General features: G+C 44.5%; 1 protein-coding gene across 20 annotated transcripts in view; it reads right to left on the minus strand.

Annotated features, from left to right (window-relative positions):
* LOC118379616 (protein unc-80 homolog) overlaps nucleotides 1-10247 on the minus strand; it is a 118919-nt gene extending 108672 nt beyond the window's left edge. For all 20 annotated transcript variants that reach the window (XM_052499901.1, XM_052499900.1, XM_052499897.1 and 17 more), the window contains exons 1-7: nucleotides 9955-10247; nucleotides 9254-9302; nucleotides 8575-8731; nucleotides 6480-6832; nucleotides 6215-6338; nucleotides 5754-5818; nucleotides 5061-5206 (exon numbers count right to left, since the gene is read on the minus strand). In XM_052499901.1, the coding sequence (XP_052355861.1) occupies nucleotides 5061-5206; nucleotides 5754-5818; nucleotides 6215-6338; nucleotides 6480-6832; nucleotides 8575-8731; nucleotides 9254-9302; nucleotides 9955-10046 (986 nt within the window). In that variant the 5' untranslated portion in view covers nucleotides 10047-10247. The remainder of the gene's footprint in view (nucleotides 1-5060; nucleotides 5207-5753; nucleotides 5819-6214; nucleotides 6339-6479; nucleotides 6833-8574; nucleotides 8732-9253; nucleotides 9303-9954) is intronic.
* Nucleotides 10248-11165: the final 918 nt, after the last annotated feature.

Raw genomic sequence — 11165 nt, forward strand, 5'->3', positions numbered from 1 at the left:
TTTCCTTTCCTGGAAAGCTGAGAATGCTGTTATATGATACAATATCAGAACTTGTTGTATTTACAACTTGTCTGAGTCCTATCATCAACTGATTTCAGACAGTGTATGGCTGTGACTGCATTGTTTGAATGGAATGTTGGCATATTGGCATTTAATTTGAAACATTAATGGAATCATTCCTCCAAAACTGTCTGGCTATCTAACTAACAAACAAACAGTGAAGATAAATTATTCAAATTCATCATCTTACACAAACACAATATCTTATCACATCACTAGCAAACCATGGTTGAACAACTCCCTGACCAAAATGGCTGACCTTAATCCCATCATAAGAAGGTTCATGACAATTCTAGTATTCTAATTTCTAATTCTAAGGCATACTTCAGGGATAATGTCAGAGAAGCCTATGTTTGTAGGATATATTGGCATGGGTGTTATTAGGCCCGAGACGTGACCCAGTTGTTAAGTATTTTTGTTTTGTATCTATGGGCGCGATCCAGTCATTCAATCTAAATGTTCTATTGCCATACTGGCTGGCAACGTTCTCATCCCTTGCTTGCTAGCTAAACAACTATGGCTAACTTACAGTCAGGTCAAACATTGCAGTCAGAATAACAGAAAAGTAGCTGCATTTGCATTTGTTTAAGCTGTTTCATACTTAAATGTATTTAGATACCTTCGTAAGAATGAGCTAATGATGCGCGATTTCTTCCGGCATAGAACATGTGTTCTCTTGTCAGGACACTGCTGTTCAGGGAAGCTAGCCAACAACACAGCTAACACATTCACTTCAAACTGAATTTGGAAAGAGACACTGTTGTTCAGGGAAGCTAGCCAACAACACAGCTTACACATTCACTTCAAACTGAAGTTGGAAAGAGACACTGTTGTTCAGGGAAGCTAGCCAACAACACAGCTTACACATTCACTTCAAACTGAAGTTGGAAAGAGACACTGTTGTTCAGGGAAGCTAGCCAACAACACAGCTTACACATTCACTTCAAACTGAAGTTGGAAAGAGACACTGTTGTTCAGGGAAGCTAGCCAACAACACAGCTTACACATTCACTTCAAACTGAAGTTGGAAAGACTGCAAACTAGCTGCATTTAGATTCATTTGACATTTATTTGTATATATATCCATAAAAATTATGCCAGCAGATTCATGATTTCGACTAGTTGAGAAACGCAGCCTGCCTGTCTGTCTCGTCCCTACTCCTGACCCCTGCACGTTCAATACTGTGAGACAGCTGGAGATGTCAGAGAGACAGACCACAGGTTGTATACAAATCTCCGCTATTGAAAACCAATTGCTAGTCTATGCTTTTTACAGTGGAGATCATGTTTATACATTGTCTGGCTGGGCTGATGAGACAGTGGATTGCTCGGTCAGATGGAACAGAGTAAATAGGCATTTTAACATCATAGATTTAGCTGGTGGTAACTTGTGGAATAGACACCGGCTTGAATGCTCTTTTAACCAATCAGCTTCCAGGATTAGACCAACCTGTTGTATAAACTCTTATATTCAAATATTCAACATTCACAGTTTTACCCTAAAATGAATTCATCATTAACTGGATGCATGCCAAATCATTTAAATCCAAATCGTTATTCTTCCCCCTAAGCGGGCACAGGTTGGGCACTGGGTCTGAGGGTCAGGTTGGGCAGTGGCTCTGAGGGTCAGTTTGGGCACAGGGTCTGAGGGTCAGGTTGGGCACTAGGTCTGAGGGTCAGGTTGGGCAGTGGGTCTGAGGGTCAGGTTGGGCAGTGGGTCTGAGGGTCAGGTTGGGCAGTGGGTCTGAGGGTCAAATTGGGCAGTGGGTCTGAGGGTCAGGTTGGGCAGTGGGTCTGAGGGTCAGGTTGGGCAGTGGGTCTGAGGGTCAGGTTGGGCAGTGGGTCTGAGGGTCAAATTGGGCAGTGGGTCTGAGGGTCAAATTGGGCAGTGGGTCTGAGGGTCAAATTGGGCAGTGGGTCTGAGGGTCAGGTTGGGCAGTGGGCAGATCGATGTCTATCCATTATGTGCCTGCCTGATGCTCTGGGCCAAGGCACAGTGTTGGAGACTGGAAGTGCCAGCATTAGACACACACACACAGACACACACACTGGCAGTGCCAGCATCAGACATGCACACACACACACTGGCAGTGCCAGCATCAGACATGCACACACACACTGGCAGTGCCAGCATCAGACATGCACACACACACTGGCAGTGCCAGCATCAGACATGCACCATGTTAGTTTAGCATCAATACCCTGGGTAAAGTGTCTCATTGGTAAGAGCAGGCAGACAGGGAGAGACAGATCTGTTTCAGTCTCTGTCTATATCTGGTGTCTGCCTGGGAGGCTGAGAGGAACAAGTTGTAACTCATTATACTGATCATAATACACAAGGGATGGAGTGGAACCTCTGAATGAGCGCTCGGGTGTGTGTGTGTGTGTGTGTGTGTGTGTGTGTGTGTGTGTGTGTGTGTGTGTGTGTGTGTGTGTGTGTGTGTGTGTGTGTGTGTGTGTGTGCGTGTGCGTGCGCGTGCGCGTGCGCGTGTGTGTGTGACTGAGCCATACTAAGCTATGAGGAACAGGTGATGCTGCAGGCTACATTATATAACATTAATCTAGATGAATGCAGCCAGTTTGTTCTTTCTAGACTGCTATAAGGTCAACATGTACTAGTCCTGTATAATAGTAACAGTCAGTCAGGCTACTATACTGGACAGCAATGCCTTCACCTTCATACAACACCATATGCATGTGACATGACAGTTCCATTAAAGGGTCAATCTGGGATTCAAACAACACCATATGCATGTGACATGACAGTTCCATTAAAGGGGCAATCTGGGATTCAAACAACACCATATGCATGTGACATGACAGTTCCATTAAAGGGGCAATCTGGGATTCAAACAACACCATATGCATGTGACATGACAGTTCCATTAAAGGGGCAATCTGGGATTCAAACAACACCATATGCATGTGACATGACAGTTCCATTAAAGGGGCAATCTGGGATTCAAACAACACCATATGCATGTGACATGACAGTTCCATTAAAGGGGCAATCTGGGATTCAAACAACACCATATGCATGTGACATGACAGTTCCATTAAAGGGGCAATCTGGGATTCAAACAACACCATATGCATGTGACATGACAGTTCCATTAAAAGGGGAAATCTGGGATTCAAACAAAACCATATGCATATGACATGACAGTTCCATTAAAGGGGCAATCTGGGATTCAAACAACACCATATGCATGTGACATGACAGTTCCATTAAAGGGGCAATCTGGGATTCAAACAACACCATATGCATGTGACATGACAGTTCCATTAAAGGGGCAATCTGGGATTCAAACAACACCATATGCATGTGACATGACAGTTCCATTAAAGGGGCAATCTGGGATTCAAACAACAAATACAGTGGCAAGAAAAAGTATGTGAACCCTTCGGAATTATTTTCTGCAGAAATTGGTCACAAAATCAGATCTGATCTTCATCTAAATCACAACAACAGACAAACACAGTCTGCTTAAACTAATAACATACAACTTATTGTATTTTTCTTGTCTACATTGAATACATAATTTAAACATTCACAGTGTAGGTTGGAAAAGGTTTGTGAACCCCCAGGCTAATGACTTCTCCAAAAGCTCATTGGAGTCAGGAGTCAACTAACCTGGAGTCCAATCAATGAGAAGAGATTGGAGATGTTGATTAGAGCTGCCCTGCACCATAAAAAACTCTCACAAAATGTAAGTTTCCTATTTCACAAGAAGCATTGCCTGATGTGAACCATGACTCGAACAAAATAGATCTCAGAATACCCAAAATTAAGAATTGTTGACTTGCATAAAGCTGGAAAGGGTTACAAAAGTATCTCTAAAAGCCTTGATTGTCTATAAATGGAGAAAGTTCATCACTGTTGCTACTCTCCCTAGGAGTGGCAGTCCTGCAAAGATGACTGCAAGAGTACAGTGCAGAATGCCTCATGAGGTTAAGAAGAATCCTAGAGTGTCAGCTAAAGACAAAGAAATCTCTGGAACATGCTAACATCTCTGTTGACGAGTCTACGAAATATTAAAACACTAAACAAGAATGATGTTCATGGGAGGACGGATGAAGACACTGCTGTTCAAAAAAAACATTGCTGAACGTCCGAAGTTCGCAAAATAGCATCTGGATGTTCCACAGCGCTACTGGCAAAATATTCTGTGGACAGATTCAACTAAAGTAGAGTTGTTTGGAAGGAACATACAACACTATGTGTGGAGAAAAAAAGGCAAAGCACACCAACATCAAAACCTCATCCCAACTGTAAAGTCTGGTGGAGGGAGCATCATGGTTTGGAGCTGCTTTTCTGCCTCAGGGCCTAGACAGCTTGCTATCATCAAGTTTATCAAGACATTTTGCAGGAGAATGTAAGGCTGTCTGTCAATTGAAACTCAACAGAAGTTGGGTGACGCAGCAGGACAACGACCCAAAACACAGAAGTAAATCAACAACAGAATGGCTTCAACAGAAGAAAATATGCCTTCTGGAGAGGCCCAGTCAGAGTCCTGACCTCAACCCGATTGAGATGCTGTGGCATGACCTCAAGAGAGAGGTTCACACCAGACATCACAAGAATATTGCTGAACTGAAACAGTTTTGTTAAGAGCAATGGTCCAAACTTCCTCCTGACTGTTATGCAGGTCTGATCTGCAACTACAGAAAATGTTTGGTTGAGGTTATTCCTGCCAAAGTAGGGTCAAGCAGTTATTAAAACCAAGGGTTCACATACTTCTCCCACCCTGCACTGTGGATGTTTACACGGTGTGTTCAATAAGACTGTGTTTGTCTATTGTTGTGACTTAGATGAAGATCAGATCACATTTTATGACCAGTTTACGTAGAAGTCCAGGTAATTCCAAAGGGTTCACATTCATTTCTTGCCACTGTATCTGTACCAATCCCTTTAATGTCTCCTTACTGTTCACATTTTCCATGTATCATATGTCGTGTTTGTGTGTTTTGTATGAACTGCACAGTTCATAACGGCTTACTTCTTCTTGGCGATCCCTTTGTCGAGTGGAGCCTGTCGCGTTGACGGCCCACCTCTTTCCACTGAGTTGCCGCGGCGACAGCTCTGCTCTCCAGCCCCGGGGGAGGATGAATCTGATTGGGCCGTTTCACAGACCACCTGGAAACCCTGCAGACAGAGCAAATAAGAGTCTGTCAGTCAAGAGGCTTCTAGTCTCTTCTAATCAGATGCTACGCACAAGCGCACACACACACACACACACACACACACACACACACACACACACACACACACACACACACACACACACACACACACACACACACACACACACACACACACACACACACACACACACACACACACACACACACACACACACACACACACAGATCATACCAGCAAGGGACATTTTTTTAAACCTTTATTTAACTAGGCAAGTCAGTTAAGAATAAATTATTATTTACAATGACGGCCTACCCCGGCCAAACCGGGACAACGCTGAGCCAATTGTGCGCCGTCCTATGGGACTCCCAATCATGGCTGTGATACAGCCTGGATTCGAACCAGAGACTGTAGTGACACACTGAGATGCAGTGCCTTAGACCTCTGCGCCACTCGGAAGTGATAACAATATTAGCAGAGGCCCTGGGGGGGAGGGAGGGGCTGGAGGAGGGGTACAGCTGTCACACTGCTGCCTGAGATGAACACTCACCATGGGGCCTTGGTTTCTGGACCCACAGGGGCTACACTGGTTGTTCACCGGGGAGTTCCTCTTGGCTGTTGACAAAACAGGTGGTAGCTTACAGAGTAGAATCTAACAGAATAAAATCTAATAGAATAGAATCTAACAGAATATAATCTAAAAGAATAGAATCTAATAGAATAGAATAGAATGCACTCTTAGTAAAAAGGATTCCAAAAGGGTTCTTTGGCTGTCCCCATAAGAGGTCCTTTTGAAGAACCCTTTTCGGTTCCAGGAACCCTCTATGGAAAGGGCAGAAGATCCCTTTTAGGGTCTAGACTCTATGTAGAATAGACTAAAATATCACTTTTGTTACTATGGTATTTGATTTGGATATTACTAATGTCTCATGTAAAACAGCAGAGTAGAACTCATATGATTCCATAGAGTCAGTACTACATGCTTTCTTTGGTGTCCTCTGGGTGTCTCACCTGTCACAATGTTCCTCACAGGCTTGATGAGGGCAGAGAAGGCGGGGACGTCAGGTTGCCGGTGCTCCCACATTGGCTGCCATATGATGAAACCACTGGCCAATCGGAAAGTCAGATCAGACTCCTAGACAACACAGCGAAAAAGTTTACATACAGACACACAGAAACACACCAAAGCATTCCCAGAGCCATGAAACACAACCGCAGCATCTATCCACACAGATCAATAGGCGGTAGTCCAGCAGGAAGGATGAATCAGAGGTACCTTGATGCGGTGAATGAGGGGAGCAAAGAGGAAGACAAACAGCTCCACAGTGGCCATGCTCTTGTGGAAGAGCTTGGTGCGGGCGTGCTCATCCTCCTCCAGGGACCCGCTACAGCGTGGCGCTCCTGACCCAGAACCGGTGCCTGATCCTGGGCCACCTTGGCCACCTCTGGCTGGTGGGGAACCCTGGTTCCCAATCCCCATTGGCTGGAGGAAGGCTGAGCTGCTGCTGCCTCCCGACCATCCGTGGCCCAGGCTGGGCTCCTGGTTGCACTCCTGGGCCGCCTCCAGTAGCATCCAGTGAAGGGTATGGAGCAGCTTGGTCTCCGCCACGCCCAGCTTGTCCTGGTGACCTGGGGTTAGAGGGGGGTTAGGAGTGAGGGGTCAGAGCAGGGGTGTCAAACATATGGCCTGTTCAATGTGGCCCACTGGTGGTTTGATCACAGAGGCCCTAAACCCAGAGGCCCTAAACCCAGAGGCCCTAAACCCAGAGGCCCTAAACCCAGAGGCCCTAAACCCAGAGGCCCTAAACCCAGAGGCCCTAAACCCAGAGGCCCAACATTGCAATACTTCCGGGAATGCTTTGTGGAGCACAGAATCCGCTTAATTACTTAATAAAACCAAATCGAAACCATGTAGAAATTATAATGGTCCGACATTTACAGTCTCTTCACTCTGTCCAGCTTGATAACAGTCATTTACAGTCAGTCTCTTTACTCTGTCCAGCTTGATAACAGTCATTTACAGTCTCTTCACTCTGTCCAGCTTGATAACAGTCATTTACAGTCTCTTCACTCTGTCCAGCTTGATAACAGTCATTTACAGTCTCTTCACTCTGTCCAGCTTGATAACAGTCATTTACAGTGTCTTTACTCTGTCCAGCTTGATAACAGTCATTTACAGTCTCTTCACTCTGTCCAGCTTGATAACAGTCATTTACAGTCTCTTCACTCTGTCCAGCTTGATAACAGTCATTTACAGTCTCTTCACTCTGTCCAGCTTGATAACAGTCATTTACAGTCTCTTCACTCTGTCCAGCTTGATAACAGTCATTTACAGTCTCTTCACTCTGTCCAGCTTGATAACAGTCATTTACAGTCTCTTCACTCTGTCCAGCTTGATAACAGTCATTTACAGTCTCTTCACTCTATCCAGCTTGATAACAGTCATCTATAGTCTCTTCACTCTGTCCAGCTTGATAACAGTCATTTACAGTCTCTACACTCTGTCCAGCTTGATAACAGTCATCTATAGTCTCTTCACTCTATCCAGCTTGATAACAGTCATTTACAGTCTCTTCACTCTGTCCAGCTATATAACAGTCATTTACAGTCTCTTTACTCTGTCCAGCTTGATAACAGTCATTTACAGTCTCTTCACTCTGTCCAGCTTGATAACAGTCATCTATAGTCTCTTCACTCTATCCAGCTTGATAACAGTCATCTATAGTCTCTTCACTCTATCCAGCTTGATAACAGTTATCGATACGAAAGCTAGACAGTTAAGGAGCATCGAAATTTCAAAAAGTAATGGATAGAGGACAAATTTTGGCCATTAAGTGTGGCCCGCGGGGCAAAATAAGTTTGACACCCCTGGGTCAGAGATTAGTGTTTGATTGGTGTGATGGGATGCATGGGTGTGTGTGGTGGGAGGGGGGTTGTATTACTGTATTCATGTCTGTGTGTGTATGTCTGAGTGTGTGTGAATTTCTGTATTCATGTCTGTATTACTGTATGCATGTCTGTGTGTGAATTACTGTATGCAAGTCTGTGTATGCATGTCTGAGTGTGTGTGTATTACTTTATTCATGTTTGTATTACTGTATTAGTGTCTGTATTACTGTATACGTGTCTGTATTACTGTATGCGTGTCTGTATTACTGTATGCATGTCTGTATTACTGTATGTGTGTCTGTGTGCGTGCCTGTATTACTGTATTCCTGTCTGTATTACTGTATTCATGTCTGTATTACTGTATGCGTGTCTGTATTAATGTATTCCTGTCTGTATTACTGTATTCCTGTATGTATTACTGTATGCGTGTCTGTGTGCGTGCCTGTGCATGCATGCGTGTGTCTGCGTCCATGTGTGTTTACCCAGCTTGTTCCTGTTAGAGAGCAGGATGGCGGTGCAGTGGAGCACGTGGGGCAGGGCGGCCTGGACCAGCTCCCAGCGAGAGATGCTCTGGATGGCCTCCGACAGCACCGGGGAGAGACCGTGGAGCTTGTTTTCCACCAGCACCCGCTCAAAGGACTAGGAGAGAGACACAGTGGCCCGTATTCATTAAATGTCTCAGAGTAGGAGTGCTGATCTGGGATCAGGTCCCCCTGTCCATGTAATCCTATTTGTTATTATGTAAAAGGTCAACCTGATCCTAGATCAGCACTCCTACTTGGAGATGCTTCATGAACATGGGCCAGTGATGTCTCTGAGCCAGAAACTGAAGGGCCATTGAGTGCCAGTGGATGTGGCCCATATGTGTCCTCAAGCAAAGTAATATGGCTTGGGGAAAGCAGCAAGCCTGAGTTATTGCCCAATTTACTATATGGTCATACACTCAAAGACGTGTTATTACAATGTATAGATTAATTATAAAGACGAGTTTGAACTAGCTACAATTCATAGTAATAACAGTTTAAACACACGGATAAGGTACAGAATAGAACAGATCAAACTCCAATCCGCTAAATGCATTCGCCGGTGCGGCGAGGCCGCGGGAGAAGCAGAGCGATGATTCATTCTAATCATAACTATTCCATTAAGAAAATGGCTTACCACACAAGATGCCTCATATTGTTTCCCCAACTTCGGCCTCAGAAACGCGCTGCAATCATGAAAACATTGGAGCGTGTTTAATTTTCATGACATCATTGATTGAACATAATATCATTAGCAACATAGGGTAAATTGAATAGGCTGTAACGCAAATGTTGGAGCAAGACCGCCAAAACGTCTTCGTGCAAGCGGCCAGTGGGATCATCCAAATAAAATATGATCGCTTATACCGCTCATAGCCTAGCCCTACCTCTAGAAATAACAGTGAACATACTGTATACATGTCAGATGGCTCCAGCCGTAGGTTACAGCGGATGCATGATAAGGCAATCACCTTCACCTTATCCCATGTCTACAGGTGTGACATCTTAGCCTGCCCCCCCCCCCTCCTCCTCTATAACGAGAACTAGCTGTTTTTCTCGGGGTTTTTTCTTTTCATTTTGTTGTATGTATGGATGTATTGAATAGGCTACAATAGCCTAACTAAATGAACTGACGCATAGCCTGATATGACAACCCTGTCAACGGGTGTATAATGAGTGAAATGATTGACACTCACATAAAAACCTTCTATACAGATGTAACACATATTTTAATTTACAACCTAAGGGAGCGAGTTAACTTGGTTGACATATAATCTCACCCCCGTATATTCTGAGCAGCGGCAAACACCTGTTATCAATGACTGTCACGACACTAACCTGGTCTGCCTCCACAAGAAGGTCTGGATCGGGAACGGTATACCCTTGCCGCACTCCGTGTCGGTCTCATCCAGGCTTTTCCGCTTCACCATCTTGTCGACTTGTCGCGGACCAGACGTAGCTGGGTCTGGTCGTCCCAGGTGATGTGATGCCTCACGACATGATTCCGTTCGGCTTGTGTAAAATGGCTGCAAATGTTGGCGGTGGTAGAGGTAACAGAGCGAGATATATATGGTTTCAGCACCTCCTTCGGAGCAGCGGCAGCGGGGAACGGCAGAGTGATCTATCACACAGCGGCGCGGGGGGGTGGCTGTTAAAACGCAGTACGACTACTAGGAAGTAAGAACATGCCTTCCTTACCAACATAAGTATGACCGGGTCGGCTACTGGGAACAGTAGGCTAAACGACGAGAGAAAACACCGATATAAGAGCAGAATCGGTTTACACACAACATGCGGCACATTCAGACTGGAGTATTTCTCCACACATATTTCATCTATCCCCATATGAATAACATATGAATAACAACAGGTTGTTTAATTACCTTGAAATAAAACCCCTGTCTTGATCACATTAACATTTCATGATATGACACGTCACTAAAGGGGAATAAAATAACCCACAAATACCTTCTAGTGATATTCACACAATTACGATTATTGGTCGGCTGTACAGCTATTAAACGTGTTATCTAAAATAAAACACATGACAGTGTTCTATTCTGATAACACAACCTTTTGGCCCAACAACATCTGTTGTTCAGATGGGCCCAAATACATCCGTTGCCTGCAGTTAGCCTTCCCAAATTACATCACCTAAAATGACTCCATGAATTACCCTTCACATAATCTCTTCCCTGTCGCTCTCTCTCTGTCATTCTGTCATTCTCTCTGTCACACCCTGGCCACAGAGAGGCTTTTATTCTCTATTTTGATTAGGCCAGGGTGTGACTAGGGTGGGCATTCTAGTTTATTTATTTCTATGTTTTCTATGTGGGTAGTTATCTTTGTTGGTGGCACTATAGCCAAAGTCGTTTCTTGTTTTGTTGGCGACATTTACATAAATAAAGGAAAATGGACGCTCACCACGCTGCACCTTGGTCGGTCAATTCCACCATGACGCCCGTGACACTCAGTAGCATGCAATCTAGCACTCACAGTCCCAATAACGTAATGCAGACACATTTATGACATTTTAAAAACAGCTCATT

Source organism: Oncorhynchus keta, chromosome 37 (assembly GCF_023373465.1).
Source record: "Oncorhynchus keta strain PuntledgeMale-10-30-2019 chromosome 37, Oket_V2, whole genome shotgun sequence".
Taxonomy (NCBI): Eukaryota; Metazoa; Chordata; class Actinopteri; order Salmoniformes; family Salmonidae; genus Oncorhynchus; species Oncorhynchus keta.